At 33.3% G+C, this 21,306-nt stretch overlaps 1 protein-coding gene across 7 annotated transcripts in view; it reads left to right on the top strand.

The window, feature by feature from the left end:
- Window positions 1-21,306, top strand: part of BLTP1 (bridge-like lipid transfer protein family member 1) — a 223,529-nt gene that overhangs the window by 28,368 nt on the left and 173,855 nt on the right. For all 7 annotated transcript variants that reach the window (XM_059169027.1, XM_059169028.1, XM_059169029.1 and 4 more), the window contains exons 8-15: window positions 4,970-5,156; window positions 7,947-8,028; window positions 8,609-8,802; window positions 10,952-11,031; window positions 13,288-13,438; window positions 18,123-18,279; window positions 18,691-18,769; window positions 20,914-21,005. In XM_059169027.1, the coding sequence (XP_059025010.1) occupies window positions 4,970-5,156; window positions 7,947-8,028; window positions 8,609-8,802; window positions 10,952-11,031; window positions 13,288-13,438; window positions 18,123-18,279; window positions 18,691-18,769; window positions 20,914-21,005 (1,022 nt within the window). The remainder of the gene's footprint in view (window positions 1-4,969; window positions 5,157-7,946; window positions 8,029-8,608; window positions 8,803-10,951; window positions 11,032-13,287; window positions 13,439-18,122; window positions 18,280-18,690; window positions 18,770-20,913; window positions 21,006-21,306) is intronic.

Here is a 21,306-nt window from a genome sequence, read left to right as displayed (position 1 = left end):
CAGAGTAATAAAGACCTATAGTCTTTCTACTATTTATTTACTACTTTTCTCCAGTTTCTGGAGAATCCAGTGCAGGAATCCCCAATTTTTTTTTTTTTTTTAATTAAAGAAGCTGTGTGTATGTGTATGTGTGTGTGTACATGCACATTCCTTGGAAGAGGAGATATACAGGTCTTTGGAAAAGGTGCTTTGTCTTTCAGGAATGTGCTCATCTGTCAGTGGAGGTATTTGTTTATGAGGATACCTTTCCAGATCAACAGGCACATTGTGTGTGGTGTACCCTCTGTATGGACTTACTGTGTGAGTGTGAGATTGTCAGTGTGCCAGTACTTTGCATCTTTGTATGTTAGGATGGGGTAGGGGACTAGAAAGGATACTGCTGTATAGAATATTCCTGGGGATCACAGAAAGCTAAGATTATTGACAGAAAAGATCCTGGAGAAAGGCCCTGAAGAGAATATAGCCAGGTAAGCCAGATGTGGAGTTCTGATTTATTGTTTAATCACAGAGCTTGCTGGCTGGAATCGTAGTATAATGGAGGTGAAACAAATAGAACCAGCAGAACAAATAAAAAGTCCTTTGTGAATTCAGCTAAATCTTTCTCTTCTAAAATACAAAATCAATAGGTGCATTTAAAATGTTTGTGGATTTGCTATTATTTTTCTAAAGTGATTTTTGGAAGGAAAAGAGTGATCTAGACATTTTGTTCAATCTTGTTTGTTTTGTTTTTGTTTTTCATTTTTTAATTTAAATTCAGTTAATTAACATATGAAGTGTTGCTCATTTCAGTGATTCATTAGTCTTATGTAACACCCAGTGCTCATTACCTCATGTGCCTTCCTTAATGTCCATGTCTAATCTTTTTTAAAAAAACCCACTTATTTCTATTTGATGATTTAATGTATTTATTGAGCACCTCCTATATACCAGGCATTGTTTTAAGAATTTAATAGTAAACACAACAGGAAAAATGTTTCTCTAATGAAGTTTGCATTCTAGTGGGGGGAAGCAACAATAAGTAAATATTAATGCAAGACAAGTTGGGGAAGATAGGATAGGTATTGTTGAGGGAATCTTGCAGTATTTTAATATCAAGTATTTAGTGTTTGTCAGTGTTATCAAAATATTTTCAGAGATTAATACCTTTATCTTTGTGCCTTGGTCTCCTTATTAAGTTAATGTAGCCATATTCAAATCATATCAGTGATACGAAAGAAGAGAATCAGTTGTGCATGTCCAGTAAGTTAGTTATGAAATTGAGAAGAATCCTATTTCCATTTTTATACAGTCACTTTTTGTTTGTTCATCACTGTCGATCCAATTAGGGGCTAATCCAGACTCTTAATATTTCCCATTGCTGCTTCTGCTGCTCATCCACTGGCTTTTATAACATGGTTGCTAATGATTGGGGCATTTGTATTTTGGGACCATGGTAAACTATTCTATAGGTAAGTTTGAAAACAAATGACCTAAATGAGTTTGTAGGTAAATTTTGATTGAGTTGTTTATGACCTTGAAGAATTGCTTAATAATTAATTGCTACTTGTGTAGATCAATTGGGAAATAGAAAAATATCCAACTTTGCAGTTATTATGCTTCTACATGTAGGGTTTTCAAAAATTCCAAGATCCGTTTGTGGATATTTTTGTTCTACTTAAGAGTATGATTTGTGGTAAGATGCTGTTATTCTTTCATATAAATGAGTACTTCTATGTGCCAAGAATTGTAGGTACCATGGATACAGCACTGGATAAAACAAGTCCCTTCTCTTACAGAGCTTGCTTCATTCAAGTTGGGAGGGATTCAGGTAATTAGTAAGTAAATATATCTAGTGTTAAGGAGTGAGTGAGGAAAGTATGGCATTGAAGAAAATAAAAGCAGATTCAGTAGAATAGGGGGTGCTGGTTTGTGGGGAGGGCGCTCTTTTACATAGGGAAGTCAAGGAAGGTTTTATTGTTTGGGGAGAGTTAAACAGAAACATGAAACAAGTAAGAAAATGAGTTGTAAATGTCTGGGAGAAGAACATTTCCTGGTTTTTCTGTTCCTGTCATTTCCGAAGTGGAGACCAGTTTTTAGAGAGAATAGGAGAGAAGAGTATGGATCCTGTAGGATTTTTTAGGTAGCTTAAAGGACCTTGATATTAATGAGTAGGAGGGGAAGCCATGAAAAAGTTAGGGAACAGAAGAGTAATCTGATTTCAGTTAGGTTTTTTAAAGATCTATAAAGATGTGTAAGGCACCCACATAAGGGAATAAGGGCAGAAACATGGAAACTAGTTAGGAGGCTCTTGTATTATAAAACAGGTATAAGTTGATAAGGACTTGACCCAGAGTGGTGAGAAGTGGTTAGATTTTGGATATAGGAAAAGGAAAGGAAATCTGACAGAATTTCCTGATACTATCTGGGACAGGAAAGAGAACAGTCAGTTTTTCTTGCTTGAGTAATTGAAAAGATTGATTTACTATTGATAAGATGGGGAATTCCATGGATTAAGTTTTGTCATGTGAGAAAAGCACATGTTTGGTTGGAAATGTCGAGTGTGAGGTACCTGTTAATGTATCACATTGGAAATATTTGAGTAATTTTCTGCATAGTTGATTCTGGCATTTTGGGAAGAGGTTGTGGATGATGACCGAAGAAAGGTAAACCTAATGGGTGATAGAGTTTGATGACTGACTTAAAAATGGATGATGAGGGGCACCTGGGTGGCTCAGTGGGTTAAAGCCTCTGCCTTCTGCTCAGGTCATGATCCCGGGTCCTGGGATCGAGCCCCGCATCAAGCTGTCTGCTCCGCGGAGAGCCTGCTTCCTCCCCTCTCTCTCTCTGCCTGCCTCTCTGCCTACTTGTGATCTCTGTCTGTCAAATAAATAAATAAAATCTTTAAAAAAAAAAATGGATGATGATATTTATTACTCTCAGGTCTTTGAATGCTCCAAATTTATTTAAAAACAGTGCTTCCTATTCTTTTAATTTTAAGAATTTGATCTATAGCAAGAGAAAAGGGGCAAAACACTTGATTGTAATAGTTTAGGGGATTGTCTTAGTTTTTAGACCTGTGATAAATCTGAATAGGAGGGAACATAGGTCAAGAGCTATTTGAAAAATACCAGAAAAATTACAGCTCCTTTCTTTTATCTTTTCTTTTCTTATCTTAGGAAGTAGTGAGGGAAAAAAATCTAGATTGGAGTAGAAATGAAAGTATTACTGTATAAAAAATGAATGTTGTTGATTCATTTTCCATGGGTTATTTTTGAGGTATGAATGATAATATTTTTCATTTGTTCATTTAAACTAAAATGTATTTTATTTAAGGTATTTGACATTTCTTACACTTTTTTATTTTCTAGTAACTCGAGTTTTGGTATAATTTGGCATATTACTCAAGGTGTGTACTTCATATTTAAACACAGATTAAGCTACTATAACGAAAGTTAGTAATAGTTCTCCATAGCCATTTAAAAAAAATAAGCTGTTCTAACTGATCTTATCTAATTTTAATTGTCCTTCAGTTGAATTTGATAGAGAGAAAAATGAATAAAAATTAATCTCAAAAATAACCCTCACAAAAACCCGTGTATAACATAAGAAAAGAACACACTTAAAGTACTGCAGTACTTTTTTTCTGACCCTCTTCAGTTGACATGTGATAACTGTCTTAGATTATTTCCTCAGTAGAAACAAGTGCCCCATCTATCATTTTGTTGTTGGATTTAATAATTACTGTTGTTACTTATATTTAAGGTAATTATGTCTTTTATTTGAGAAGATTATTGTTTCAAGTCTGCAGTTTTTAAGATCTTGGTTTTAGTATTGTGTAGTTTTATTAAAAAAATTTTTTTGGTAAGATTTTATTTATGTATTTGTCTTTGAGAGTGAAAGTGAGAGAGCACAAGCAGGGGAAGCAGCAGGCAAAGGGAGAAGCAGGCTTTCTGCTGAGCAAGGAGCCTGTGCGAGACTACCTCCCCAGAACCCTGGGATCATGACCTGAGTCTAAGACAGATGCTTAACCAACTTAGCCACCCCGGTGTCTCTTAGTATTGTGTAGTTTAAAAAAAATAGCCTAGTATTTATGAAAAATCTTTGTTTCTGTGATATAAAAATTTAAATACTAATGTAATATTTAAGTGCATCATACTTTGAACATTTTGAGAGAGAGAGAGATATATAATAAATTTATTGTTAGGATAAAGTTTTACTTTTGGTTTATAAATAGCACTTTGCTTTTCTTAGCATAGAAATCCTTAAATTCTGTTGTTATACAGTCAGAATTTAGAAATCACGATTGTTTTAGAATGCTAAATTGGAATACTATAATAACATCAGATTTTTTCTTTCTTTTGCTAGTGTTTTATATATTTTTAAAATATATTTATAGGGATGCCTGGGTGGCTCAGTCATTTAAGCATCTGCCTTCAACTCAGGTCATGATCCCAGGATCCAGGGATCAAGTCCTGCATTGGGCTTCTTGCTCAGTGAGAAATCTGCTTTTCCCTCTGCCTGCTGCTCCTTCTGCTTGCATGCTCTATCTCTCTCTGACAAATAAATAAAATCTTATTAAAAAAAAATAGGAACTTAAAGGGATGCCTGGGTGGCTCAGTTAGTTAACCATCTGCCTTCACCTCCTGGGATTGAGTCCTGCATTGGGCTCCTTGCTCAGCGGGAAACCTGCTTCTCTCTCTGCCTCTGCCTGCCACTCTGTCTGCTTGTGCTCTCTCTCTGACAAATAAATAAAATCTTTAAAAAAAAATAGAAACTTAAAAAAATTAAAAGAATATATTTAGATTTTGTATATTCATGTTATATATTATATAAATTAAAAATAGATTTGTACGTTTTTGAAATTCTCTTTATCATAGAATTATTTTTAAAATAGAGTTACTATAGCTGTGGGAAAAGATTGACTAAAAACTTTGAGTAAGGTTTTTAAAAAGTTGATTAAAAACTTTTTTTTTGTAATTGGTGTCTTTAGATCCAAAGGCAGAAACCAGATTATACATCACAGTCAATGACTTTGAATTTCATGTCTATAATCGTTCGGATCTTTATGGACGTCTTCAAGAATTATTTGGTTTGGAGCCAACAATAATTCCACCTAAGAAAGAGGATGATAAAACACGGGAAAATGGAAGAACAAGAACCCAGTCCAAAATTGAAAGGTTCATAGTTACACTTGAATTTTATTAATCTCCAACATTTATCATTTACTTTTATTAAATATCATCGATGCTACTCACCTAAACACAGCCCAATCTTTCTTTGTAGTTTGACTAAAACTTACATTCACATAAATTGTATAATTACTTTGAAAATTAAATAATACAGAATTATATAATTTAAAAAGAAGCAGTCTTGTTCTGCTTACTAGTTCTACTTTCTTCCATATCAATTTGTGTTTTATGTACATGCACTTTTGAATGCATGTACATAAATATATACACATATACACATAGTTAAGATGCATATACAAATATATGATTTTGTTTTATTTGTGTCTGGGCTTTCTGTATTGTTTCTGTTATATTGACTTATGTGTCTGTTTTTTTACCAGTACCACACTATCTTGATTACTGTGGTTTTACATTAAGTCTTGGAGTCAGGTGGTGTCAGTCCTCTAACTTTGTTGTTTTCCTCCAATGGTATATTGGTTATGTTGGTCTTTTGCTTCTCTATATATACTTTAGAACAACTTATTGGGATTTCACTTTGGATTATATTGAATTTGTAGATCAAATCAGGAAAAACTAACATCTTGATCATGTTGAATCTTTGTATCAGTGAACGTGGAATATCTTTCCATTTATTTGATTGCTTGATATCTTTCATCACAGTTTTATAATTTTCCTTATATAGATAAATCTACATATATTGTTAAATTTATATCTAAGATTTTCATTTTTGTGGTGCTGATATAAATGCTATTGTGGTTTTAATTTCAAATTTCACTTGTTCTTTGCTGGTATATAGGAAAGTGATTGACTTTCGTGTATTATTAATCTTGAATCCTACAACCTTATTATAATCACTTATTGGTTCCAGGAGTTTTTTTGTCAGTTCTTTCAGATTGTCTACACAGATGACTGGATCATCTGCAAACAAAGAAAGTCCTTTTTCTTCCTTTCCTACCTTAATCCACTCCAGCCTCAGTAAACAACTTCTCTGTTACATATGATGTTTCTTCTCTATGGAAGACTCTTCATCTTTTTTGCCTAACTCATTCATCCTTCAGGTCTCCCTGATCCTTCTATATGTGCCCACAGAATTCTATTCTTTTTCCTAAGGTAACACTCCTTGCACTAAAATTGCCTATTATAACTATTCTTACTCCCATTGTAGGGTACAGATTCCCTCAAAGCAGAACAGTTGTCATATTCTCAGGATCCCCAATACCTCAGCTCTGTGCCTTGGACATAATATCCATGAAACATTTATTTGGGAATAAATGTTCTCTTATCATCTACTTAAAAAGCTATTAGGTAAACAAGGCTAGTTCTTAACATTCAAAAATCAATTAACACACTAAAAATGAGAAACCAAATGATCATTTCAAAAGATGCAGAATAAGTATTTGACAAAATCTAACATTCATGATTAAAATCTCACAGTAAACTGGGAATAAAGGAGAAATTCTTTAATTTGATAAAGAATATCTACAGAAACCCTATAGTTAACAATATACTCAATGGTGAGAAACTAGAAGCTTTCTCACTAAGATCGGGTGCAAAGCAAGGATGTCCCTTTATACCACTTCTTTTCAGCTTTGTACTGGAAGTACTACCTATTGTAAGACAAAAGGAAATAAAAGTTACACAGATGGAAAAGGAAGAAGGATGTTGTGACAGTTCAGGTAAAATTGATCATCAGTTGGGTTGGTAACAAGAAGGGAGAGAAGTAGATGGATTCCAGATATACTTAGGCAAATGAATCCATAAGACAGTGATAGCTTAGGTGTGGAGAATGAGAAAGAAGGATGAGTCAGTAATGAATCCAGTTTCTAATTAGTGGTATCCTCATGGAACTATAGAGAAAGAGCAGGTTAGAGGGGAGATAGGAGGTCAGTTTCAAATTTAGTTTTAAGCACTGAGGACTGTCTTAGTGGAGATGGCTTGAGAAATATGATTTAGGAGTTACTGGGTTGTTGAAGAGCTATGGCTTCTGATCTGAAATCTTTAGTGATTTGCTATGAAATTTTCATACCTTAACTTTAGTATACTTTGTGTGTGGCCAATTTCTTTTTTCTTACTCTTGGCCTATCATTTTTATTTTCTTGAGAGGAAATTATTCTGTTATAAAGTGATGGGGATAAGGAAGGGAATGGATCAGCTGAGTTGCCAAAAGTGCTGAAAACAGTTGAAAATATCAGTGTGACTTGTACCTTGGTCATTTGTTATTTTAGTAATTTAGGTTGTCTTATAGAATGTCATATTGGGGCACCTGGGTGGTTTAGTCGTTAAGTGTCTGCCTTTAGTTGGAGTCGTGATCCCAGGGTCCGATGATTGAGCCCTGCATCAGGCTCCCTGGTCAGTGGGGAGCCTGCTTCTCCCTCTCCTACTCCCCCTGCTTGTGTTACCTCTCTCACTGTGTCTCTCTATGTCAAACTTAAAAAAAAAAAAAAAAAGTCATAATGAGTATAATGGTCGATGTAATGACAGCATATCATAATTTATACTTTTGTCATTAGAACTTGTTACTCTAAAAATGTTAATTTTGTTATTATACCTTGCCAGTCTTAAAAACTGATAAATGATACAGTGCATCCTGAGAGATATTTGAGAGATACTAGTATTCTGTTAGTTGCTGTCATTATTTTGTTTACTGGAGCAATCATTAGATGTATTTGGAAAGCTACAGCTGGTATTACTGTGTATTGTGAAGAAGTCAACTGTATTCTCAACTATTTAAGTTTTCTTATGTATGTTTATTTTAATTTTAATTTTTATTATTCTCAGAGTTAAAGTAAAAACAGAATCTCAAGACCCCACATCTTCATGGAGATCTCTTATTCCAGTCATAAAGGTCAATGTGAGCACAGTAAGTAAATTCTGCGTCAGTTAATGTTTGGTGGTTAGTAATGAAAACTCTTATTTTTGCAAATAAAATTTTCACTAAAGAAAGTAATTTTGTAGAGTTGTTTAGGTTCCAAAGTTCATAAAGGTATAAAAGAATTGTTTCAACACCCAATACCATCTTAGCACACATTCATTAGGTCTTAGGGGCTACTTATTCACAAGTACTTAGATTTCTTTAAACACTAAATTGATCAGTGGAGTAATTTGGATAGTGTATAGTGCTGAAGTGGAATAATTTAATTGTTGCTTGAAAATGTTTGTTATTAGGTCAGGGGCACCTGGGTGGCTCACTGGGTTAAAGCCTCTGCCTTCAGCTCAGGTCATGATCCCAGGGTCTTGGGATCGAGTTACGCACTGGGCTCTCTGCTTGGCAGGGAGCCTGCTTCCTCATCTCTCTGCCTGTCTCTCTGCCTACTTGTGATCTCTGTCTGTCAAATAAATAAATAAAATCTTTAAAAAAAGAAAATGTTTGTTATTAGGTCAACTAAGGAAAAATATATGGTTTGTTTATTACAGCATAGTTTCTCTTATTTATTTTTTAGGGACGTTTGGCCTTTGGAAATCATTACCAACCTCAAACTCTGTGTATCAACTTTGATGATGCTTTCTTAACTTATACTACAAAACCACCTTCTAGTCATCTTGATCAATTCATGCATATTGTGAAAGGGAAACTTGAAAATGTTCGAGTCATGCTTGTTCCTAGTCCAAGATATGTTGGTCTTCAAAATGATGAGTAAGATAGTCTTACAAATTGTCTTTCTCTGATTGACTTATTTCACTTAGCATAATCCTCTCTAGTTCCGTCCATGTCAATGCAAATGGTAGGTATTCATCCTTTCTCATGGCTGAGTACTATTCTATTGTTTATATGAACCACATCATCTTTATCCATTCATCTGCTAAAGGACATCTTGGCTCCTTCCATAGTTTGGCTATTGTGGACAAACCATGAGAGACTCCGGACTCCAGCAAACAAATTGAGGGTTACAGAAAGGAGAGATGTGGGGGGATGGGATAACCAGGTGATGGGTATTATGGAGGCACATGTTGTGATGAACATTGGGTGTTATAAACAATTAATGAATTGCTAAATACTACATCAGAAACTGATGATGTACTATATGTTGACTAACAACATAATAAAAAAAGTCATAAAAATAACATAATATCTTTATATCTAATATAGATATCAATTAGAATCTTTGTCATCTCTTTAATTTTTTTGCTCTAAGTTGGGCGATAATAGGGCATATTTCTTTATTAAACCAGTTAACAGCATAGTCGTGCTTTATAATTATAAATGATATATTATCCATTGATGAACTCTAATTTTAAACATTTTCCTATAAGATTATAACTATAATTTTTCTACCATTTTCTCCTTCTCACTGTACTTGGGAAACTTATTTGGGGCGTTTAGGCTCTGATGTTTGTAGGTTAGAAAATATACACTATAGGTAGGCTTTTATTTCCTGAGGGGATGGATTAATAGTACATTCAACAAATGCAGTGTAGTGGGATACCATTTTGAGTTAATAAAAAGTTGAAAATTGAATCTAAATTACTCTTGGAAAACTGGTGAAGTTAGGATGATACAGTTTTAGAACTGTCCCAGCTTTTATCTTTGTATGCTTGTAGTATAAAATTTATGAGGTTATAAGAAGCATGATTATTCCTTCTTAATTACAACTTTTGGCTAGCTTGCTTATTAGATTTCCCCATCACTAGAATGATGGAGAGGTTTTCCTTATGTGAGTAGCAGGGATGCTATGGGGGTTACCTTATCTCATTCTTCATAATCACAGACTTTGCTAAGCAACTTGTAGAATGTGGGCTGTGCACACAGTTCTATATATTATGGGTAAAATTTAAAATACTGAATAAATCTGGACCTTATGAAGTTTACAGAGTAAGATAAAAAGGTGTTTTCTTACTAATTTTTATAAAAAGGTAAAATTGTATTTTTCACTCTTCAAAGTAAGTGTGGAAATTGAATGATGATATTAGACATTAACCTTCATCATTTAATATGTATTTAGAAGAAGGTTGTTGAATTTGTATCTATTATCTAATGACTGAGAAGTTAATTTTGATATGGAAAGAAGATGTGGTATATGAACAAAAAAGAGAAAAGTTGAATCAAAGCAAGTAAAAATTAATAATTTGTGGGGAAGTGATTATAGAGAAACATTAATTCCAGAATTTTTTCAAGATGATCAACTAAATATTCTTAGAAATAAATAGCATAAAGACAAAGATAATATCAAGTTGTTAAAAAAAGATAATATTTTTCTTATTTAATGTTTCTAAAAGATTAAACTATATTTTACAGATATATAGAATATTTCCTATTAAGTTATAAAGTATTAATATAAAATGGTTGAATTTAAAGCTTAATTTTAAATTTTTGTTGCTAATGCAGAATATAATTATTCTTTTTTTTTTTATCAACCTAATAAAACTAGTGTTATAGTTTTAGAGTATTTAATTCCATGACTTTTTATAGGCTTGTTTCTTTTTATATAGAATATAATTATTCTAATGATCATTGTTCTTCGATTGTATCTAATCAAACTGCTTTAAATTGATTTCTCTCTTTTAAAGCTAGAAATTCATAACAAATTTTCATTTTTTCTTTTTGAAACTAATATATTGGTTAAAAATTTTTCAGCACCAGTTTATTTACTCTAATGTAGAATACAACTATACAAAACTTCTTGTCTATGTAAAAGATATTTTGTTTTCCCTTTTCAATATGCTACACTTGATTGTTTTTTAGATTTTTTTCTCTTATTGTTCTCAACTATTACTACCTTATTAGAATACAGAACATTTTATATTCTGGAGATATACTTAGTTTGCCGTTCCCCCTCCTTCTATAGACCACCAAGATTAATGGGAGAAGGGTTTGTGGTGATGCAGTCAAATGACGTTGACATCTACTACTACATGGATGAGCCAGGTATTAGCTTTTGAAAGTGTGTTTCATAGCTGCACTTCTACTCTATGAAATGTTGATATTTAATAATATTTTAAGTCTCCTGAATTAAGATAAAATAAATATCAATATATCATAAATGTGGATGGAATGTCTGTGTCATTTGTCAAAAATTGAATATTTCTATTTCAGACCAAAAGAACAATATAGGAATCTTTTGTTCAATTCTGTTTTCAGAGGTATACCTTAAAAGTTGTGAATGCAAGTAACGTGGTGTGAAAACCTTTAGAGAATGTGGTGACAGTTAAGGTAGTTCATACTAGCTTAAGAAGAAAATCCTTTGAGGCTTGAAGTTTAAGGATTGAAATCTAGATCGTTAGAGTGCTTCACGGCTGGCTTGAATTTTATAAAAGTAACTAAACATTGGATTTTTAGCCCTTTTTTCCTACTTCTGTTTTTTTAATGCCTTCGTGGGGTTTATGAGGTCAGTGTTTTCAGAGGAAAATGAGGATGTTACTTGCCTTTTTAACCATATTGACATTTACATGCTGGTACAAAAGCAATGGCTGCTTTAGTATGAATTAAAGCAGAGGTTCCAAACTATACTAATAATCACTGTCTTTTTCATTACCACGCATTTACAGTAAAACAAATGCCAGTATCAGTTTAAAAAACTTTGATAAAGCCATAAAAAGTGTTTCTGTCAAATCTTGACTCTTGAGTAAACTTTTTAATAATTAGTGTGATGAAATGGCCAAGTACACATAATATACCTCTGCTATATGCCAAAGTATACTGATGTTTGGAGGAAAAGCACTTGTATAGTTTAGTTTCTAGCTGAATTATATGATTTTCATGGAGCACCAGTTTTACTTGAAGAAGCAACTAGAGACAAACTATGATTTTGAGCTTTCATGTGAAAATCAGAATTTTGGAAAATTTGGGTGTGCCAACTGTGAGTTTAAGGACTTTTCTGATAATACCACCAGTGCTATTAACAAATGTGATTTTAAAAATGTTTAATGATGATGGGCGCCTGGTTGGCTCAGTGGGTTAAGACTTTACCTTGGACTCGGGTCACGATCTCGGGGTCCTGGGATCGAGCCCAGCATTGGGCTCTCTGCTCAGTAGGAAGCCTGCTTCCCCCTCTGGCTCTGCCTGCTGCTCTGCCTACTTGTTATCACTCTCTTTCTGTCAAGTAAATAAATAAATCTTTAAAAAATTTTTTTTGTTTTTTTTTTTAAAGAGTTTATTTATTTATTTGACAGACAGAGATCACAAGTAGGCAGAGAAGCAGGCAGAGAGAGAGGGAGAAGCACGCTTCCCACTGAGCAGAGAGCCCGATGCGGGGCTCGATCCCAGGACCCCGAGATCATGACCCGAGATGAAAGCATAGGCTTTAACCCACTGAGCCACCCAGGTGCCCCTAAAAAAAAAAAAGTTTAATGATGAAATTTATCAGTATTTGGAGAACATATATGTGTCTCTCTGAACCAATATTTTCCAAATGTTACAAAGTTATACCATGGGTAAAAGATACATTCAAAGTATAAGGGAGATCGGTAAGTTTTAATGTATCCGAGTATGAAAAATTCAGTATAGGGTTTCAGATTCCATGTTGCAACTAACTTTTAAGGAACTACCACTTTTGAATTTTGGTTTAGTGTCAGAGAAGAATATCTACAATTATCTGAAAAAGCTATTAAAATACTCCTCCCTTTTCTAAATAGTTGTTTATTTGAGGCTAGGTTTTCTTCAGATACTTAAATAAATTAAATGCAGAAGCAGCTTTAAGAATTTGCTTATTTTTTAGTAAATTGGACATTAAAGAGATTTGCTGAAATAAAAACAATGCCAACACTTACTTCTAAATGAATTTGTTTTAGAAAATATGGTTATTTTTTCATTGAAAAGTACTTTCATTAAAAATGGAATTAAAATTTCTCTTAGTTTTTATAAAATAACTTTTTTGTGTCGCATTTTCATTAAGTTATATTAAATGAAATGTGATGAGTTAAATTTTATTAAACATTTTATTACATCAACATGCAATGAGTTGTTACCTTAAAAATAAAATTTTAAAAAATTGTGCAGTTTCAATTTTGAATTCAGTAAATTATGATTGAGATAATACAAAAAAAAAACCCCACTGTTTATCCTTGGTAATTTTTAATAGTGTAAAGGATTACTGAAAGCAACATTTTTAGAACTCCTGGTCTAGGGAATCTATAAACAGTAATTTTAAGTAATTACCTTTCTATTGTATATTCTGCATTATAGGACTTGTTCCAGAAGAAACAGAAGAAAATATTGAAGGAGAAATGAGCAGTGAGGATTGCAAATTACAAGATTTGCCTCCATGTTGGGGTCTGGATATAGTTTGTGGTAAAGGAACAGATTTCAATTATGGGCCATGGGCCGATAGGCAAAGGTACTTGAGTAAATTATATTTCTAGTAAATCTTTTAATGTTGAATGATATAAATTTTATTTAAAAAGTGGCTTAATATTTTATAAGCTCTTATATTACGGCAGGGTAAGATATCACTAAGCATTTTAATTCAAATTATAAGCATTTTAATTCAAATTATAATTATAAATTATAATTTTAATTCAAATTATAAGTTGGCATAAGCAAGTTCATTCTGAAGGAGGGGCTGACTTGTTAGAAAAATGGTGAATGAGGAGCATATTTATTGGTTTCTTTGATTTTTCTTTTGTATTTAATCAGTGAATTTGCCAGGGAATGTTGGGCTGTAGAGATTCAGAGACAAAAGACATACAGTTCAGTTTCATTGAGGAAAAACAAACAAAAGTTTTATTAAGGGTTGAAGAAGAGGTAAGGAAAAAGTCTTGATGAAGCACTTAGAAACGTACTGTACAAGTTGGCTAAGACTGCCATAACAAAGAACCATAGACTGTATAGTTTAAACAACAGAAATTTTTTTCATGGTTCTGGAGGTTAGAATTCTGTGATCAAGGTGTTGGTAGGTTTGGTTCCTTCTGAGGGCTGTGAAGAAAGGGTGTATTCAAGGCTTCTCTTCTTGGCTTCTAGATGGTCATCTTTTCTCTGGTCTTCCCATGGTCTTGCCTTTTGTGTGTCTTGTAGGTCTCTGTGTCCACATTTCCTTGTCTTAGAAGAGCACTAGTTATATTGGATTAGGGCACACCCTAATGACTGCATTTTCACTTAATCATCTCTCTAAATATCCTATTTCCAAACATCAAATTCTCAGGTACTCAAGGTTAGGACTTCAATGTATGAATTTTTAGGGGGACACAATTCTTTTATAATAGATACATAACTCATCAGAGAAGAATTGGGGAAGGCTTTTTAGTAGCCAATGAAGGAAGAGGAGGACAAATAATTGAGAAAAAGGAAGAGTTCTACAAATGCATGATGACAATGGAGATTTGTCTTATAGTTTCTACAGGTTGTTAGGAGACTTGGAGGTAGTTAAGAAAGATTTTATACTGGAGTCATGGACAGGGTCTGAAAGGTGTTTTTTTTTTTAATTTTTTAGTCGTTCTGTTAATTTTGAAGTAATTCTTATTTTAATACATTCTGACCACGTTTCTACTTACTAAAGAGTTTTAAGCAAAGAAGGGGACATTTACCACTAATTATGAGGGAATATCTAAATTTTTATGTAAATAGACATTGCCTAAAATCAGCTTAGTTTTTCTGTTCATAAACAAGCTTGAATGGAGAAATACAAGCCAAACCATTCACTGAAGTAGATACTGTTGGGCTGTTGATGGACTAATGAAGAGTGCTGATACTGACTTGATATACTTGTTTCAAAAAGTGCTTTCGACCTAGCTTGTTAGAAGAAATACATATTTTGTTAAGTCGCGTGTTAACCTTTGTATCTCTAGTGTATAGAAATACCTGTCCCGGGCGCCTGGGTGGCTCAGTGGGTTAAGCCGCTGCCTTCGGCTCAGGTCATGATCTCAGGGTCCTGGGATCGAGTCCCGCATCGGGCTCTCTGCTCAGCAGGGAGCCTGCTTCCTTCTCTCTCTCTCTGCCTGCCTCTCAGTGTACTTGTGATTTCTCTCTGTCAAATAAATAAATAAAATCTTTAAAAAAAAAAAAAAAAAAAAAAAAAAAAAAAAAAAAGAAATACCTGTCCCATCAAGTGTAGCTACTTAACAATTGTATGATAAATGAGTAAGTAAGTGTATATTTGAAAACTTCTGCAATATGCTAATGCATTACTTTGTTGAGTTCTGGATTAGGTTATTTATTAGACTTGGAAGTGAACAGCTTAAAATTTCAGGTTAGGAAACAAATGCTTTCCAAATTACTGGATTTAAATTTTCCTTTTATGATAAAATTTTTCCTATAGTAAGCCATACTGTGTTAGAATTGTTGAAAATGAGAATAGTTGAAAATGAGGGTTTTTACATCCTAATACATAACAGTTATATTTATACATTATTATATTTGAAAGGAAAATATTTTTAAAAAGCTTCAACACAGACACATAAAATACTTGCATTTCTAAAACTTGAATAAAGTATGATTATTTTTAAACTGTATTTCATTTTGTTACATTAAAAAAAATTAGGGTATATTTACATAAAAGTCCAAACTAAAATTCTTTTACTAAATAGCCATATTCACTTCTGAAGTGGTATTTGTATTATGTGGAGAAATGAAAAAAGAAAAAACGAAAAATTTGTTTTATCGACTCTTTTCAGTAGATCTTGCCACTGTCAGAAGAGAACAGCAATATCTTTCTTAACCTGGACTTAAAACCATTCATTCAGGTTTATTTGAAAGAAAGAAGAGAAAAAAGAAAAACTTCTTTTTTTTTTTTTTTTTTTTTAAAGATTTTATTTATTTGAGAGAGAGGGAGACCACAAGTGGGACGGTGGGGAGAGGAAGAGGGTAAAGCAGACTCCCTACTGAGCAGGGCGCCCAACGCTAGGCTTTCCATCCCAGGACTCTGAGATCATGACCTGCAAAAAAGGTTGACGCTTAACCAACTGAGCCACCTAGGTGCCCTGAAAAACTTACTTTCACATGCTTTTAGTTTATTAACGATACTTCTTACTTAACATGTACAAACAATGCATTTCCTCTTTTGTATCCATTTCCTTTCTTCTCCACCATTTTGCTTTTCTATACAAATATGAATTGTAATCAGAAATGAATTGTAAGGTCAGTTTTCTTAGCATCCACTAAGATGTAAGAAATTTAGGAAGAAATCGCAACTTTTTTGCTATTGGCTCTTTCATTCAGCTTTGTGACAAGACTTTGATCTCTTCAAAAGAGATTTTGATCTTGTTAGCTTCTGGATTTTGATTTCATTCTACCACCTTTACATGATTTTTCTGAATCATTACGATATTCAGCTTTTCCTTCGTGATATTTTCTTTCTGAGAGTTTTCATGTCAGAATTGAAATACAAACGTTATGAGATTTGTACTTAATCCTTAGATAGGTGATAGCTACAATAATGCAAACATTATCAACATTGTCTTGCCTCTTTAATGCTTCCACATAAATGCTTTTGTTTATATTTTCACACTTGATTCTCATAACCCAGTGAGATATGTAGGGCATATATGGTAAGCTTATTACAACTGTGAGAAAATGGTGCTTCAGTGATTTAGGCAAGATAATAATGCTGTAGCATCTAGAGCTAACATTCAGACCAGCCTTTCAAGTCCACGTCTCTTTTCATTATATCCTGCTATCCACCGAACAGTGGATATTCATTTTCATTCAATGATCATATTGGATTTTTTTAATCTTTAATAGTCTTAGTTTCATGTTTTGTATGTTGTAGCTAGAACATTTGCAGAACTTTTTCGTTCATATACACTAACTTGATGGCAAGTTATAGTCTGTAATGGGTCAGTTTTCACCTTTTGTTCTATTCATCTAATTTTTCCCTACCTTATTTATTCCAAGTAGCATTTTTTGTTACTTTTTCAACCCTTCCTTTTTAAAAGCTATAAACTGTCACCTTCTCTGAATGTATGAATAACATTACATTAATTTTGACTCTGAAATGGAAAGTCCTTGGGTTCTTTCATATTTGTGAGAATGATGAGGGGAGGCAAATGTATTAGAGCTTTGGCTTCTTTACTGTTTAGAGATCTACTGACCTTTAGATTCTTATTGATAGATTATTGATTAAAAATAATGATTGTAAGGGGAACCTGGTTAAGCATTGCCTTTTGATTTTAGCTCAGGTCATGATCTCAGGGTTATGAGATCAAGCCCTGCTTCAGCCTCCAACCTGGGTGTGGAGTCTGCTTAAGATTCTCTCTTTCCCTCTCCCTTTGCCCCCTGCTTCTCTAAAAATAATAATGATTATAAAAATTAAAGAAATAATAACCATTTTTTCAAGCATCATGTACTGTCAAGTCTTTTCCATATAGGTTGTCATTTAATCCTCAGATTCTATGAGGCAAGTTGTGTTATTCCTATTTTTCAGATGAGAAAGCAGGTCAGGTGTCTTCAGAAAGGCTAAATAATTCATCCATAGCAGAATGATTCTAATTAAACCATCCTCCTTTAGTTCTTTCTTTAATTCTTGATATGCTTGTAGAAAGTCTTTAATTTCTCACAGTATGCTTGAACAGTGCAGATTTGTTCTTACCTATATCTCGTTTGACAATAGTGTATTATATACTCAAAGCTTGTTGGGGTACCTGGATGGCTCAGTTGATTAAGTGTTGGGACTCTTGGTTTTGGCTCAGGTCATGATCTAATGGGTTGTGAGATTGAGCCCTGCATTGGGTTCTGTGCTCAGTGAGGGAGTTTGTGTTGAAGATTCTCTGCCTCTGCCCCTTCCAACTCTTGTGCATGTGCGTGCGTACCTGCGCATGCTTCTCTCTCAAATTAATAAATAAATCTTTAAAAAAATACTTAAAGCTTATTGATCTTTGGAAGTATAAAACATTGGAGAAAAGGGTCTTTCATTTTACTGAAAGGAAATTAGTGTTGGTGTTATTTTGTGACTTAGGTTTTTTTTTCTTCTATTTCATGTCCAATTGTTCAATGAAATAGCAGTGATAGTACAAAGTTAGAATACTGATTTTGCTCCCTTATAGATATAATTTTGAGTAACAAGTTACTCTTTATACCTCCTTATATAGAGACTGTCTGTGGAAGTTTTTCTTCCCACCTGATTATCAAGTTCTGAAAGTTTCTGAAATTGCACAACCTGGGAGACCGCGACAGATCCTTGCTTTTGAACTGCGAATGAATATTATTGCAGATGCTACAATTGATTTGCTGTTTACCAAAAACAGGGTAATTATTGAAATAATATAGTAGGAAACAGTGTTTAAAATTTGAATATTATTTTCCAGTGTATTTTTCTGGTAACTAGTTCTATACTTAGATTCATTTCTATGAGCTTCCTGTCACCCTCCCCCCAAAATAATTGTATTTATGTTGCTTTCATTAAGTACCAAAAGTAGGAAAAGTTAATAATAAATCTTAATTCTATAATCTGGTTCATTTTCTTCTTTATATCTGGCCAAATTGTTTTAATGTATTTTTACTAAAACTTTGAACTTTTGTTCTTAGAAACTTTTATTACCCATTTCATATCATTAATGATATTTTATCTGTGATAATAACTGGAAAGTAAAGATGGGAGTATGATTAAGTAGTGAGAAAGTAATTATTTTATATGGTTTAATTTTTTTCTTTTGATAGGAAACAAATGCTGTACATGTAAATGTAGGAGCTGGCTCATATTTAGAAATTAATATTCCAATGACAGTTGAGGAAAATGGTAAGCTGCAATGACAACTTTCCTATTTTAAATGATTAATGGGGAATGATTAATCTATAAATAATAGTTTGCTATCCCATTGATACTAAAATTAATGGGGTTTTCTTTTTCAGCCTTCTATTATATTTACTTGATAGTACATATTAATTACATAATCAAATTATTTGTATACCTGCAGAGAAGGGAAAATTTTTAAATCAAGTTAGGTTTATGCTTTCATCATCCCCTATACTTATTTTTTGTGAGACTGAGGATAACCTGTTTAAAATGTATTTTTCCTGTTTGTCTGTTGCTCTGTAAGACCAGGTGGTGTTTTTTTTTTTTTTTAAACTGATATAAACTTGGTGCTGAACCCAGTACCTGGAACATGGTATATGGGCAGTATGTGATAGAATGACCGAAAGGCTTTGTTTTAAGGTTTTATTGTTAATAGATTTTGTTAGGGAGTAAGCCTGGCACTTTGAAAAATATAGCTTTAAGAAAGCAGAACATTTCATATTTAAAATACTAAATAATACTCTGCTATAGTTTTATCCAAGCTAATCTAAATTTATCATACATTTGAAATTTGGACTCATAAAGTTAATCAATAATGTGATTAAATACCTTTTGTTAAATTTATCAAAATATTATATAGCCTATTTCATTTTCCTTCTTCCTAGCCTCTTAGTGTATTTGTAATTGAGAATAATTAAAGTGAAATTCCACCTTATTGATTCACTTCTTGAGAGTACAGAGAATAGCAACTTACCCATATTTTTAAGTCATTAACCAACAGTGTTACTATGGCTGAGTATAAATTGAGTAGTTTTTATATCATGCTTGGCTCTCTTTACTTGTTTCTGTCACCTTTTTTTTTTTTTCTTTTCCTGATATAAGAAGAGAGAAACTAGTGGATTAACTGCATTCATTAGCTTGTATAAAAAGGTAGGAGTTGGGTCTATCTACTTAGACAATCAGTTGTGAAACAGTGACTGAGAATGGCATAGAGTATCTTTTCCCTGTACCTTTGAGGCTCTTTCAGTGAAGATTTAAACCTTACCTTTGCTTGTTGTAGAAGAATGGTCATACTAAGTCTTGAAGCAGATGCTTGAGATTCTCTAGGACTGGGTGGTTCAGATTAGTAAGTTGTAAAGAACATCTTTTAGGGTAGCCTTACAGAGACACAGCAGGAGGAAAAAGACAGTTGGGAGGGGTTGCATAAAATTGAGAATGATTCAATTAAGGGAGTGCTTCTACCATTTTTAAACTGATATTCCACGTAGGAAATATTTGTTCATCTTTCTTTTGTGCATTTATGGGTACACCTGGGGTAAGGGAGCCACTAAGGGCTGAGGGAATCGATATCTCAAGCATACTTACTATGAATTCATGGTCGGTGCCACAGCACACTGGTTGTGGAACTCCGAGTGAGTTATGGGTCTAAGGAAAGTCCAGTCAGGTTCTTGGGAAAGGTTAGGTGGCTTTTAAGATGACTGTCTGAGGGGAAACAGATGAAGTCATAGATATTAGCAAAATAGAGTTCAAACACATTTAAAACGTTTTTCAGAGATTTAGGTACTTGAAAAAAAAATGCCCAGAACCGGATACATGCTGAACTAGCTATATACTAATGACCATAGTAGCATTAGTGTTTATAGAAGGGCAGCCCTTCAAGAAAAGAAGTGAAATACTTTGCAGTTTTCTTCTTTTGTTCAGCATGGAACTATGTTGTTTGCTGTCATTAATTGCACAAGGAATAGCCATTATTTAGAAACTATCATTATATATGGAACATTTTCCATATAAGGAAAATGATTAAAACAACTTTCCTTGAGTCAGTAGGGAAAGAAGAGACATGGGAGCTGTCTTCAATAGTTGAAAACTGTCATTTAGAGGATGGACTTAACAGTTTTGTACTGGCAAGCAAAATCAGGAGGACATTTTGTGAAGATGGAACTTTATTCCTTTAGAGTTGTCCAAAATGAGAAAGGTCACTTATTAGATAGCAAGTTCCCCATGACTGGGTTGTATTTGTGTAGTTTCTGATCACCATTTTTCAGAGATGCCTTCTTTGGTTGGTGATTGGAGTTGTTTCCAGTACAAAGTTTTTAGTCCTATATATATCTTTTTAGGTTCTTAATTTTTGTGTTTTCACTTACTAGGTTATACTCCTGCAATTAAAGGACAGCTATTACATGTTGATGCTACCACCAGCATGCAATATCGGACCCTTTTAGAAGCAGAAATGTTAGCAGTAAGTCTGGAGTATATGATGATATTGTTTACATACATAAAATCTGAATTTGGTTTTAATTTTTTAATATAAAATTTTAATGACCAGGAAGTTATTAAATAGATAATCTTCTCATTTAAGAACTACCAGGTGCTTTTGGTGTTATTTTTGGGAAGAGGAGTAGATTCCCAGTGCTGTGGACTCTGGCATCTTTTTTGCTCTGCTTCTGGTTATGAGCAAAGTGAATATAAGGCTGTGCTAGCATGGTTTTTGATCTTTAAAAATGTGAAAAATTGTTAGATGTTGATGATGATGATGATTA

The sequence above is a fragment of the Mustela lutreola genome, chromosome 1 (assembly GCF_030435805.1).
Source record: "Mustela lutreola isolate mMusLut2 chromosome 1, mMusLut2.pri, whole genome shotgun sequence".
NCBI classification, from domain to species: Eukaryota; Metazoa; Chordata; class Mammalia; order Carnivora; family Mustelidae; genus Mustela; species Mustela lutreola.
This window is presented reverse-complemented; position numbering and strand designations above follow the sequence as displayed.